This window comes from Poecile atricapillus, chromosome 2 (assembly GCF_030490865.1).
Source record: "Poecile atricapillus isolate bPoeAtr1 chromosome 2, bPoeAtr1.hap1, whole genome shotgun sequence".
NCBI lineage: Eukaryota > Metazoa > Chordata > Aves > Passeriformes > Paridae > Poecile > Poecile atricapillus.
In genome coordinates this window covers 88231634-88246219 of record NC_081250.1, presented here as the reverse complement: position 1 = coordinate 88246219, position 14586 = coordinate 88231634, and the positions used below count along the sequence as shown (strand labels likewise).

Here is a 14586-nt window from a genome sequence, read left to right as displayed (position 1 = left end):
CCTCAAGTTGAAGACTTCCGTTCGCTAGAAAACTAGATATATCCAAAAGAACTTTCAGGAAGTTTGGAACTAAAGGTGATCAAGAATTATGTGCTTAGTCGTACCTGGCATGAACTTCAGTGGATTCGAGCAGGCTGCTCTTTCCTAAACTCAGAATGGAGTTAACTCTGTGACACAGGGTCTGAAATATCACATTTAAATATCTCCTTCTAAATATATTGTGAAATATTCTAGGTAAACTAAAAACATTATCTAGTCTGGCTTCTTCCTAAGAAATGTGAATTAGTTTTAAAAAGCTCCTTTTCTCATTCTGTATTTACCTTAAAAAAATAATAAAGAAGAATCATTCTCCAACTGAAAAATTTCAACCAACATTTCCAAAAATAAAGCAAATTATCTAAATACACATCACTGTGGCCTCATTCCATGGACAGGTTAATGGATCTACTGCTTTAGCTTTTTGCAGGAACCTTATGCAGTAATTTCTGCATCAAAGTAATAACTTCAAGCTGAGCTCTTGAATAGTCTTTGCATGCCAGTCTGCATTAAAGATTGCAGATAGCACACCTAGGTATGTTCTTTGACTTCATTCTGAGTCTTAAAGACCTCTTTGACATGCTGCCTGAAGCCAAATGCTGATGAATTGTTTGTAATTGTGTTCTTAACCTCCAAACTACAGAGAAAGGAGCAGTACTCAGACCTTTCAGATAAGGTTAAGCTAATGAAATACCCATTTCTTTGGCTCTGTCCCGTGTCCCCTAAATTGTGCCTAGGCTCTTTGGAAAGCACAGAATTCATAATGGCTGTCCTGGTGGTTGTGAGGAGGGGTAGGATTTGCAGCTCTGTTTGACCTTAGATACCAGGTGTTGACCTCCTGCATTACCCAAGCTGTGAGAGAAGAGCAGCTCCTGTACCATCATTATCTATCTGGAAGACCTCAGGAGCACCGTATTTTTGTCTGGACTGCACTTACATTTTCATTGTAAGGGCAATGGAGGGGTGGGCATTTTTTCCTTTAAGAGAAACAGAGCTCAATTTGTGAGTAAGAAAAGCACATAAGCTGTAGCAAGGATCTTTGTTTTACATCTGCAATCTATAGGGAGGAGAGTATGGAGGTTAAAAGAAGCACAAATCTTGATTCAGAAGATTTGATATGGGCAGTAGCTTTAAAATGTCCAAGTAAGGTTTTGAAAAGATAACCTGTCTTCTGAGAAAAGCTATCTTATCAAAGTAAAAAAGAACATACTGTTTCTTAACTTCAGATGACCTTTGGAAAAGAAATGTGTGAAATCCTTAGAGCACAGGCTTAGGAAAGATTTGAGTGTTTGTGTTTGCTTAGCTTGTTAGGCTATGTCTTCAATATACAAGAGAATGCATCTATTAAATATTTTTCCTTTTCTTTCCTTTCTTTCTTGCTTGTCCTTCCCAAGTTTTCGCTATCATTTTCCCACTCAAAGGGAATTCTGAAGCCAAAATCAACCTCTGGGGCTTTTTTTTTCCTTTTCCATGAGTCAGCACCTGAAAGCAGGTCAACTTTCATGCAGCTGGCTGTATCTGTGTAAATCACAGGGCTTTTATCCTCTATCTCTTGGCATCAGTTTGGGAAGACACAGGGAGAGGGATTGTTCCAGATGACAAAACAGGCACAAAGAGAAGCAAAGAGGATAAAGTTTGTTAAAGACAAGTGCAGGAATTGTGTTCCCCCAGCAGACTTTGGTGGTTTAAAAATCCTGAACTGGATCCTCCAAGGTAAGAGAAGTTAATTAATGCCGTTCCATTTATTAGGTGGACAATAATTTGATCCCACAAATCAAATTACTTGATGTTGCCACGTTTCAAACAAGTATGAGGGTCTGCTCAGAGCCACCTTAGCAGGCAGGGGACAAGGAAGGTACAGCACACAGAAGAGGGGGTGCAGGAGCAGTGCAGCCTCAGCCCTGCAAACTGAGCCAAGGTGTGGTGGCCACCCTGGCTCCCTCAGCATGAGCACATGCATGCCACCCCCAAGGAAGGTTCAAGCTAAACCTGTGCACCTCTGTGGTCTCTTGAAATGTTCCACAGGGTGATTTCTTTTTGTGAGCAGTTTTGGTTTCGGTCGCCTCCTTGGCCGCTAGTCTGAGAACAAAACAGATTCCTTGCGTTTGGAGGGGATCTCTCTCTGGGTCATGTTTGTGTTGCTGTGCAGGTTTGTGGAACAGGCTGAAGCTAGTTCAGGAGAATGTGCTGGCTGTGGCTCAGGAGTGTGCTGCGGCTCTCAGTGCACAGGCAGTTGCTGATGACCTGCCACTGCAGGCTGACATTCGTGGTTGTTATTGTCATTGCCACCAGGAAGTGACAGATTTTTATGTAAGGTGCCAGGTCATTAAGTAACTCTGTCTTGCTTCAGTACCTTCATTTGTATGCAGTAGTGGTTGGGTACTGTTACAGGAAAAAGGTTTCTTATGAATTAATGACATTGAAAAAGAGCCTTCTAGAGGAACTGCAATACACTGTACATTTTCATTTTAATTCTGAGTCCCACTGATCCTTTAACACTTTCAATTTTCCTCAAGCTATAGACTTTGTACAGCACTACAGTAGTTTATATAGCTGTGTAATTTATATAGGACTACAAACTTGAAATGGTGATATCTGTACATAATCACTCTATTTAAATAATTGAAATAATTACAGGGCTTCTCTTCAAAAATAATATCTTTCCATATAAGAATTCTGGCTGTAGAAATCAAAGGATAATAACAGAAGTTATTCTGCTACTTTTTCTGGAATACCAATGAGATTTTTCTCATATTTTTCTCATACCACAGAGAGTTTCTGTGATATTAAAAGCCTGCCATTTTTAAAACACAGATTGGGTGCTGGGTTGGTCAAGCTGAGCACTTCTTGCATCTAGTTGCTGTTGAGAGAGTAGCAACACTTTTGAGCAGGTTCAGACTGAGGAAGAGTGTTTGGAGATGAAACAGGAGCTGTCATGGAATTTTTATTCTGGTGTTGAAAGAGGTAACCTAGCAAGGTTTTAATGAGGGAAAAAATCCAGCTCTGCAGTTTGTAGGACTAGTCTAACATTTCATCTTGTGCTAATGGCCTCTTTGGGTAGAGGCATTGCCACAGCTCCTTTTCTTTCAGGGGTAACTTCAATTTACTTCCTAGCTAACCTGTAGCTTCTCAAAATGTGCAATAAATGGTGCTTGTGTCTCCTCCAGAGGCCTGATAAATATCAGGGAAAGGTAGTTGCTGCTGCCAACCTCTAACAAAATTTATGGCAAAATTTTATCATAATGGGAAAGAAGATTGTGCTTTTAAAATGCTTACTGATTTTGAACATAAGGAGTGGAATACTTTACTGGTGTGATATAAAACATAAGTAGTTTATCTGAGCAATTACAATGACTGAAAAAGGAGTAGGTATGTCTAATGTTTACTTGACTTTTTTTCCTACTTGAAAATCTGCAGCATTCAAAGGAAAATAAGTTTTTCATCTTTTTATTGGATTAGAGAGTAGGTGCTGTTTGTATCTCAAGCATTTTATTTACAGTTGAGTGAAATTCTTCATGTTAAACATTTTTTCAGCATTAATTCAGACTTTGAATTTAAAAATTTTTCATATGCATCTGTTTTATAACTTTGAACTCTCTGTAAACTGCTTTAGTTACAAAATTGCATTACATCTTTTCAAACAAAAAGTTGATTGTGACAATTGAAATAACTGCTTCAAAAGCCACACCCAACCTCTTCCTCTTATTTTTCTTTGAATTACAAACCTTGGTATTCCAAAGGAGTTAACACAGGCTTTGTAAAATGAAACAAAAGAGCTGAAATTATCACTCCAACTCTTCCTTTGTGTGGAAGTATGACTTAATTAAATCACAGGTTATAATGTTGTCCTGAGAAATTTTATACCACTATTTTTGTTTCCACTCTCACTGAGTTGATTAAAAGGTTTAAAAATTGTATCATACACTCTTACAAAATTATTGGAGAGTTGTGAGGACCACTCATACAGAGCAAGAATGTCAGCGAATGTATTTGAGCTGAAAATAATGACATAATAATAACATTCATTTACACCCCTTCAGAATTTGGCTATCCATTGTTTGATGTGTCATAACATATTTATCCTGTTTATGTCAGACTTCAATTGGAAATCACTTTGGGTAAATTGAACACGTAATTTTTTCAGTAACCAGAAGCTACCTTTGCTTCAGCAAAAGAAGAGCTAGTGTTGTCTTCCGATCTAAAGTCTGACTTGATCAAAATGATCTTGTGAAATGTTCAAAACTATCAAAACTTCCATAAATGATGTTGATTCACAGATTTTCAAGTCAGATATATTGAATTCAAGATTAAAATAGATTATTTGGGCCTATTTTTTTTTAATTTTTTTTTTCCCTTTGCTCATCTTCCCTTTATCCGCCAGCCTAGTAGCCTAACAAACTCAGTAAAAGGTCTTCCTTCAGATCTGGCTGGCTTGTTCTGCATTAATATCATTGAGAAATCAGTGATATAAATGGCTGACACTGAAATTTGAACTGGGGAGAGGAAATATATCTATATAGATATATTTCTGCCATCTATACTAACTTCTTGAAATTAATGGGAACAAATAGTGAGTAAATAATTGACAAAAGTTGCTTCATGAGAAATGGAACTAGTAGTCAGGTTTATGATTGATTTATGACCTTTGTACTTTAATACTTTCCATTATTCCATCTTATGCTCTGTGACCTCTCCAAAGACTAAAAAATATTTAGGAAAACTGAATATGTAACCTGAAGGCTGTGCCATCCCTGTAGGTTCAGTTGCAGCTCGACATCAGGTTCAGAAGTTATCAAAGAGAGTTAACGAAGCTTAAAACACACAGGGGCATGAGAGGGATCTGCAATTGTGCAGATTAAACATGTGTATCTTATTAAGGCTTTAGAAGGCTAATACAATGCAAGTAGACTAGAAAAACTTTTGCCATTTGTGGAATGTACCTCAGTGCATCAGCAGTCCCATCAGCAATCAGTAGGGCTGCTCAAGTTACTAATTTAGAATCCGACTTCAGATTAGATGGCAGAATACCATTTCACAAATTGTTAATCAGGAATTTCAAATTATTTTTTAAAATGTTTGTCATATTTCTTATGTTTATAGTACACATAGAGTATATTTAATCATAACCTGTTGCTTCAAATAAAAAGAGTATTTAAGATGTTTCATGTGTCTTCATGCTCCTCAAGCTCATGGTTGAAATGGTTTCCTCCCAAGGTCATGAGGAGCTTTTATTTATGTTTTTGTTTTTTTTTTTATTGGAGCCTGAGTTAATTCTACTGATAAATGGTTAAGGAGAAGATTCCTTCATGTGGACCTCCTCATTGCCATATCAGTCTTTTGTTGGAGTTCTGCAGATGTTTTTCACATTAATGAGCATCTGAAACACATCTGAGTTTTTCTTTTTTCTAGAAAGTTGGAAAAAAAATTTAATCATTTTTCTTGGATCAAATCCATTAGTTCATTTCCCTTGAGTTGCTCTTTCAACTGTGGGAGAATAATGTTTAATTTAAAATAAAAACTATTTTAAGCAGAACAGGTTTCACAATTCATGAAATAGCTTTTGTTAAACATAAGTTTTGTAAAAATATTTCTGATGTGACTGAAGTGCTGGTCTCTTATTAAAATGTGGTATTTTGGAAACAGTGACATTTCCACATGGTCTTTCACATGGGCTCTGTGTTTGTAACCAGTGGCTGCTTCTGTAAATGGTATGCCCAGCACAGGAGGGTGAGTTCACACATCCTTTTCTGTACACACACTGGCCTGTGAACTATAAATGGAACATAAAGGATGAACTTCAATGGGCACTTGCCACTTTGCAAGATAAATAAGTGTTGATGAGTTAGGACTTGGTTGACATGCATGAAGCAGTTTAAATAGAGCCTGTATGACATATTTTTTCTTGCTATTTTTAGAAGTCCAGCTCCCGTGAGACCTGAAACTACACCAACAACTGTCCCTACAGAAAAGCAGGAGGTTAAAGCTCCTCGTGTGAGGAAGTTAACGAGGCAATACAGTTTGTGAGTAACACACAGCACTATCTTTGTGGTTTTGCCTACTGCAGCTCAAAATGAAAGGGATGCTAATTATTGCTCTAGCTATGCCTTCTGAAAGTCATGAGTGCAATTACATGATAATGATCTTATACCAATATGATTCCTTTCATCACTGAGAATCTTCATGCTTTTAATACAAAATGAATTTGCCTTTCCTCTGCAGTGGCTAACCCTTTGAATTGCAGGCCATCCACCTTTTCCCGAGTTTATGGATTAGGAATTAAAAACCTCTTTACCACATGAAATGTCAAAGACCTGGTGTGAGCTTGAGCAAGCTGCTCTGCTGGCTTCATTACAATCCCATTTGCAAAATGAGGAAAACAGTCTTTAGTTGTTGGGGCATCCAGCTGTGCTGTGAGCCATTCCCTCTCAGAGAGCACACCCTCTCTCTCTGTGATTTGTCACATGAAGAAATTGCTGAGCCTGCTACAGCTACAGCCGGCAAAATGAATTCTCTTAGTCCTGGAAAGAGGGATCTGTGCCTACAGGGCATCCCATTTACACATAATTCATTCCACTTGAAAGTCTCTAGAGATGTGAGGTACTGAGCAGAAGTGAAAGTCAGTGTTGATTTGTCCTCCCATGAAAAGACAGACAAGGCCACCAGAAATTAAGGGGAAAAAGAGATAATGTCAGCATAAACTTATTAGTACAAGAATACCAATGCTATAATAAAGAAAAAAATATGTATGCTTTGTGTGTGGAATGGCAGATGTTAGTCCACCCAGGATTTCAATATTCTAATATCAGTAAATACATATCAACCTTAGGAAAACCTTTCTGTCTCTTCAAAAGGATTCTAATAAATATCAATATGTTGTTATCTTTTTTTTCACTGTTAAGAGCATTTTAACATTTAACATTGTCTTTTTAGCAATCTGTATTGCCAAAACCAAAAAAATTATTTAGGACAAGAAGCAGAAGAACTAGTCAAATTGAAGAGACGAGGAAAATAAGCTATTAGCCAAATAGGTATTTGTTCACGAGGCCAAGAATGGCATGTGGAAACAAACAATCACTTTCTGATTGATGAGGTTTTGAGGAACAGTTTTGAATATGTCTTGCTCCCATGTGGGTTTTCGGTTGTCAAGTACTAGGTGTGAGGAACAGTAGGTGAACACATCTAACCACAGATGTCACCTATGCCGTGGCCATGTGTAGGGCCAAAGACTCCCCAGATAAAAATATGGGCTGTAATTTTTTCTTTTCTTTTTGTAAACTCAAATTCTTTTCAATTTAAATTACCTTGCATTACCTTACAAATTACTTTGTATCTGGAATGCAAATACAGTAAATGTGAAAAAACAGTGAAGGATTGTTGTGAAAGTAATACAGTGAAGGCCAATTCTCAGTCTTACAGCTAGTGTGCTTGATGGCTGATAAATCAGCCCTAACTCTTAATTTTCCACTTCCATGTATGCACCAGAGTATATTTACCCAGCACTAATGGGGAGGGTGCCAGTGAATTCCTGCTGAGAGTGGGGAGCAAGGGCTAGGGAAATGTCAGCTACATGTTTCTGAAAGAGAGATTAACTAGGTCAACAGCCGAGCTCTGGGCTTGTTACATTACAAAAATGTCTATTCAACAGGTCCAAAATATTTCACATTTTCTTTCCAGCATAAAACCTGTATACTGTGCATGTTGTGGTGCTGAAGTCTATGCTTACCCAGAAGAAATAAAAAATGACATTTGAAAAAGATAGTATTAATCACGAAAATTTTATATCATAATTAAAAAAAACATTGCTAGGCAACCCAGCATAAGGTTGTGTAACCTGTGTGTCATGTAGTTTTGAAGTTTTTTGTGTTGCCCAGGCATTCTGCCTTCAAGTGGCACTAAATCAAGTGTAGTTCTGTTCTGGAAGTATCTGTCAAGCTGGCATGGCAGGCTTCTGTGCACTGTGAGTACCTAATTGCTAGTCAAAATTAGTTCTGTTTTATGAGCAGAAGTAATTTTTCTCATTATTTTTCGCTGTGCATTAAGCTGTCAATCTGTAGTCTTTCCTTTTCACACACCATTCCTAGTAATAAGGCTTCCATAGGCCAAATTATGACTCTGTTTACTTCCATCCAATTGCAATTAACAACTGGAAACATCCTGACTCAGGGCTGACTGATCCCAGTGATCTGTAGCCAATGGGGTTCTGCAAAAGTAAATGAAGGTATAACATTCTTTACTGGCTTTCATTTAATAGTGACAGTAGGTGAGATGGAAAGAGTTCAGCTTGAAGGCCTAAAGCCCAGGGGAAATGCGCAACCTCGTCTTAAATAAAATGTTTTCTCTGTAAATGGAATAAATGGGACAGGAAAAAGATACCCTCACAAGAATCTTTTTAAAGAGATCCTTTTTTGAGTCAATAAAATTCCTTTAAAAACAGTTTGAAAATAGCAGCAGAGACTAGCTCCATAATGGCTGTCAAATCTACTGTTGTCTGAAACCAATGAAGCAGTCATATCCATGAATGGATGTCACCGTATCTGTTCTTATCAATGCTGCCAGCCTCCATAGAGAAGAATAAACATTACAGTGATATCTAGTCACTTCATTTATGCATTTATATACATAATCCATAGAAACGGTACTTGCACGTAATAACCATCAGGTTTCCATTTGCAGATGAGAAGTACCTAGCCAACCCATTTTTAAGGAATCTTTAAAGCTTAAAAAAAATTTACTTGAAAAGGTAGCTGCATTTCAGAGGGAAGAGGAAGCGGAGCTTCACTTCAAAGCACTACAGCAGACATACAGGTTACCAGTGCCTCCCCTGATACAAGTGCAGTCAAAGGTCCAGTGGCATTTTCTAATGAGAAAATCTCTCTGTTTTTATCAATGGCAGTGATGAAGATGACCTTCCTCCAGCACTGGCAGCAGCAGCAGCAGCATCAACACCTGTATCTTCAGCATCTCCTGGATCGCAGAAGACGTGTACGCCACAAACATCGGAAGGACAAGCACAGGTTTCGCCTGGTGGCAAGGTAACACACAAAGAGATGAGCTTATGTCACTTGGGAGAGGATTCAGAAGGGGTAGGAGGGAACTCTGAGTAAAAAGCTTTCCCTAGATGGAGTGATTCTACATTTAAGAGTAGTTTTTTAATGCAGAGTTGTAGAAAGATGTTTAACTTGTGTAAGGAAGTATTTAGAGCCTGCTCTAAGACCCAGCTAAAATGGATAACAGTTTTTTCATCAGCATCAGTGGGCAGTGGATCAGGATAACTCACCTGGATTTTAAAGATGCATAGTTGTGTTCCTTATCTTTCCTGAGTAGCCATACCTGAAAGACATGGTGTCAAATTTTAAATCCATTGACAATCTGTGCTTTAAGGAATTAAAAAAGCCCAACAGAAATAACTAACAAAATTGCAGAAATTAAGTGGTTCTTTATTCCAATGCTGGGTCTCTGTTTTTGCCCTTAGAGTTCTACAGATGCTGGGAGTACATTTGCATTGGAGCCAGGTGATCTCCTGATGGATTTCACAGAGGCCACACCAATGGTAAATAGTTTTAGTTTGTAACCAGGAAAATGTAGAAGGTTTCAGTCATTTGTCTGCAGCTAAAATGAATGGGATACAATGCAGTGTGTTAGGGAGTGCACAGGAATAAAGTAAGTTTCCTTGATATTCAGTGATCCTGAGCCTCTGTCAAACTCAGCTCAGAATTTCTGAAAATCAGTCCACATCAACAAGTGTTATGGCTGATCTTATGAATGCATTTAACTATAACTACTTGTGTTCTCTCTCTGATCTTTACACTTTGCTGCACTGGTTTCACGAGCTTCTTTGTCCCTTTAACACAGATTCCTAATGTGATCATAACTTTGCTTTTGGGAGTTGTCTGAAGTCATTTTTTTTTGTCCCTATTTTGTTCAGAGCTTACCTAATAGCCAATCCCAAGACGTGTACCTGCACTTTCATGTTTCATTAGCAGAGTTCTCTTCCTCACTTTAGACAAAATTGACTAAACTGTATTGATTATTAACTTATTTTTTTGGAGCTACATGATTTATATTTTTGCTTAAAAGCCAGGGAGAGATGCCAGTCCCACTGAAAGCAAAATGCCTCTTGACTCCAGCGATCTCAACTCTTTCATCTCAGATTCTCAGCAGATTTCTTGCATAATCATAACACAATCCTTAACTTCCTCCAAGTTATCCTGCATTGCAAATAACTCTAATGCCAGATATCTCCTCTGCTGTCCAAAGGGATTTTTGCTGTCTTCCAGAAACCACAGTTAAAGAGTATAAAAATAATGACAAGGACAGCACTATATTTTGGGCATAAATGTTTTTGTATTAAGGTAATTCTGTCCTGGGCATTGCTGCCACTACAGGTTTAGGTCCTATTTTACAGTATTGGAAATCTGCTGTGGGGTTGTGCCTTTGGTTCTGGACAGTATTGTAGTTGTCTGTAAGTAACTGCTTGTGTCCTGTTACCACTGGATGAGAGCTGTGGGGCTTGACAAGACACAGGCAGACTGACAACGAAACTACCAGAAAGGAGGTTGTAGTGAGGTAGGTATCGGTCTCTTCTCGAGTCAGAAGTGACAGGACAAGAAGAAATGGCTTCAAATTACTCCTTAAATTGCATATTAATAGCAGTTTCTTCACAGAAAGTTTTATAAAGCATTGGCACATGCTGCCCAGGGAAGCGGTTGAGCTGACAGCCCCGGAGGTATTTAAAAGACTTGTGGATGTTGCACTGAGGGACATGGTTTGAGGGGAAACTTGGCAGTGCTGGGTTGTGCTTGGACTTAATGCTCTGAAGGGCCTTTTCCAACACAAGTGAATCTATGATTCTATCTAGGTTAGAGTGTCCTTTTCTATATTAGTAGCACATTTATCTGTTGGAGTCTACAAATAGATTTCTTATTCTACAAAACATACAATCTCTTACTGTGTTAATCAGAATTTAAAAAAATGAGTCATGGAGACTTCAGCAACTGATCTGCTCTAGATAACATAGGTTTGGGTTTGGTTTCTTTTCCATTTAACAGAAGTCAGCATTACACACTTTTCCTTTTCCAGCTGACGATACAGGCTTTTTGCCCTAAATATTTTACCAAATCATGTTTTCCCCTTCCCTACCCCACCACCCACTGACATAATTTATCACACTATGTTCATGAACTAACCTTCCATTGACTTTCTTGGTTTTAATATTTTGGAGAGCAGGTACTGCCCAGCATCAATCAACCCTTTTTGTTTTGTTTAACATCTATAAAGGTCAGCTTGTTCTCTACAGAGCAGGTATTGTTTACAGACCTTTCTCTGCAGTTTCAGTGACTATAGGCTGCTCTCAGTTGAGGTTTGAATGAAAAGTTTACTCTTCAGGGAGAGAAGCTCCAAGCAAAGACAAGCTAAGGGCAAATGTGTAGCTTTGAGACAGTCTGATTATTTAAAAATTCTGTTGTGATAGAATGTGCTGTTATTTGAGGGTCAAGGTAATGCACAACTTAGCATCATGTTACTGTCAAGTCTGTGGTCACGTGCTGGTTTTGCATGCTGTGACCTGGCCCTTGGGAATTTGTGTGTTAATTGCACCCATTTGTTTCACATTCAGTGACAAGTACAGTATCTGAAGGGGTCCTTCATGTTGTCTTATTTGGGGTATTTGCCTGAGGTGATAGAGATGGAAGTTCAGGTTCCTGTGCAGTCAAGGTTTTCCTGCAGAGTGTCATGCAAAGATAAAGACACCTAAATTGGTCATCCAAAATTAGGTTTTGTCATTTGTTTTGGTCATGATATATGCTTCCAAACTTCCCCAGTTCACTGGAGAGCTGTTAATTTCAAGCAGCTTTAGATATTCTCCCTTCTTCTCTGTAACATTACTCGTAGAGAGTGATTAATAGTCACTGACTGAGCTGCATGATCTTTGTTGTTCAGTGTCTAACCACTGATGCTTCCTGATGACCTTGGGTTTTATCCATATTTTGCTGCTGTCACCAGCAAAACAGTGGAATATACCAAATACAGTGGAATAAATGCTGAGAATTACACTTAGAAGTGGAGCTCAGAAAACCAAATTAACTTATAAAAAAGTAAAGATTACTGAATTGAGTGAATTAATAGAAGTCATCAAGGCTACCATGCAGGGATGAGAGCAATCAAATTTGTCTACTCGTTCAGCCTGGAGGAGGTATTATGATATATATAAGAACCAGCTGATCTCTAATGGTCACTTAGTCATCAATATTAGACTGCCAGTAACAGTAGGGCAATTACGAGGCAGACTGATTTCAGGAAATCATCTTGCAGGAAAAATAATGTACATTTACTAATGCAGATTGCCTAGAGGGGAAGGTATCTTTTTGTGCTCTGCAGTCCTAGAACCCTGTGGTTTATGCACACTTCTATTAATTTTTCAATTAGATTCTACAATTAATTGACTACAACATATTACTTGTTGTCCTTAATTATAACGTGTGCAGAAGAAAATACTTATCTTTTTTTACCACTCTATTGTGACTTTTAGCACCACATCCTTTTAGCTTGTATATAAAAAAGATTCAATCCTCTTGCTTTTGTGTTTCGGAAAGAGCAAATGGATAAAAAAAAATACAGCATTGTATATGAAGAATTTATTTTCACATTAGGAGCATCCTTAATGAGGTATATTAGAATAAATTTTGTCAGTGTAGTAGGCTTTTTGTCCTCCTGCACTCCCTTCTTGTGTTTCTAGCTTTTCTGGAACTGGAAACCAAAGCTGGAGCTTTAAGCTGTTCTGTTGCAGCTTATAATCAGTGTGATTTCTGACATGTATGAATGCAGAGCTTTTCTTGTTTAGTTACAGAAAGCTCAATCTTAAGACCCTGAATTAATGTAACAGCTGCTACACCACGCTGACAATACCTTCTCAACCAAGAGAGAAAGCCAGCATGCACAAACTTCAGTTTGACCTAGAGGAGTAGGACAAAAGAAATAAGAGTTTTACATACAACATGGAGCTATTCCTAAACTTAGACTAAGGTTTGTTATGCAAGGTGGATGGGCTAGGACTAAGTCATGATCACATCTAAAGAGGTATCAGAGAGCAGTAATTTAACAGCTGGCTATGTACTTTCAAATTATAGGCTATCTCATGCTGTATCAAGTGAATAATTTTCTAGAGCTTCTCCTGCCATCTATTGGTGGAAAACAGAAAGTAGAAAACTATTTGCCTTTTTAAAGCTTGAGATATATAACATTTAAAACATATCAATCGCCAGTATGGTAGTTAAAAAATGAAAAAAAAAAAAAGTTTCCAGTGTAATACAAGATATTTTTATTTAAAATGAGTTGGAAACAAGTATGTCTATTTTAGTGATAGCATTGCTAGGGCATGCAACCCTGTTCATCCAAAGGGATCTCACTTAGTCTGAAAGTGCACAGAATTTGATGCATTAGCATGTACTATTTTGGAAATACAGTGAAGGTAGCCAGGTCAAAAGTGAGTCAGCTCAGAGGGAAACTGGGAGAAGTTTTTGTATCTTGATGGAGGTGATAAAACACTCAGTAAACTGCAAACTCTCAGTAGATAATGGATAGTAAAGAGATCATAGAGAAAGAGGTAGTGAATGGAGCAAAATAAGTAATGTATCTTTTCATTCCACTCCCCTTTAATGTTTTATATATTAATAAAGAAGAGTTAATTTAATTTTTAGCTGCTAAATTTTTATGACAATATGACAAGGTTGCAATAAGCCAAATAACAGAGTGGGAAGTGAGTTCAGTACTTTTTGCTTTCATTTTGAAGAACTTTTCACTTTCTGTGCAAAGCAATTTTTCAGTGCAAGACAGGCAAACATATCAAACTCTAATACATCCATAACCAGTCCTTTTGTCATGGAATTCTAAACAAGAGTGACTATAATGTAATTCAAGACTGATATTTGATAAGAACATTAGCATGTATCTACTATCTAACTGCCTGAAAGTGTAGATCAAGTATCTTTGCATGCCCCCACCCAAGATCTTTAAAACAGCCCAGGCAGAGACAAATTTATAAATGCTTTACTTATGGTGAACTACATACTGAAGAAAAAATAGGACTCTTGAAGACTGGGTGATATATTTCAGAATTAGAAGCTTCCTACTTTTATATTGTCATCACAAAAACAGCAACAAAAAAAGTTTCCCAGTGTACAATGAGTTGGATGCAATGACTATGCAAAATATTCAAAGGGGAGTATTAAAAATGCTATTTCCCAAGCCAGCTTCTCAATTAGCAGTATTGGCACACTCAAACTTACATGCAATGGCCAATTATGAGCACAAGAATTTGTGAAAATAAATTGTTCATCTGTTACACATAGAAATAAGGAAAGCAGCAAGCAGGATGTCAAATGCACATTTATTCCCAGTTCATGTTCTTTAACTCCATATTAAACTAAGAAAAAAGCATAGAAAAGCAATTGCTAAAACAAACAACTTCAATACAAAAAACTTACAGCAACAGGCAATAAATCTAATAAATCCATGTGAACTCAAGAAAGACTCTAAATTTACTCATATTGCAAA

General features: G+C 37.6%; 1 protein-coding gene across 1 annotated transcript in view; it reads left to right on the top strand.

The window, feature by feature from the left end:
• EPB41L4B (erythrocyte membrane protein band 4.1 like 4B) overlaps nt 1-14586 on the top strand; it is a 167678-nt gene that overhangs the window by 128261 nt on the left and 24831 nt on the right. Inside the window, exons 20-22 of the mRNA XM_058833180.1 lie at nt 5952-6056; nt 8930-9068; nt 9509-9586. Coding sequence (XP_058689163.1) covers nt 5952-6056; nt 8930-9068; nt 9509-9586 — 322 coding nt within the window. The remainder of the gene's footprint in view (nt 1-5951; nt 6057-8929; nt 9069-9508; nt 9587-14586) is intronic.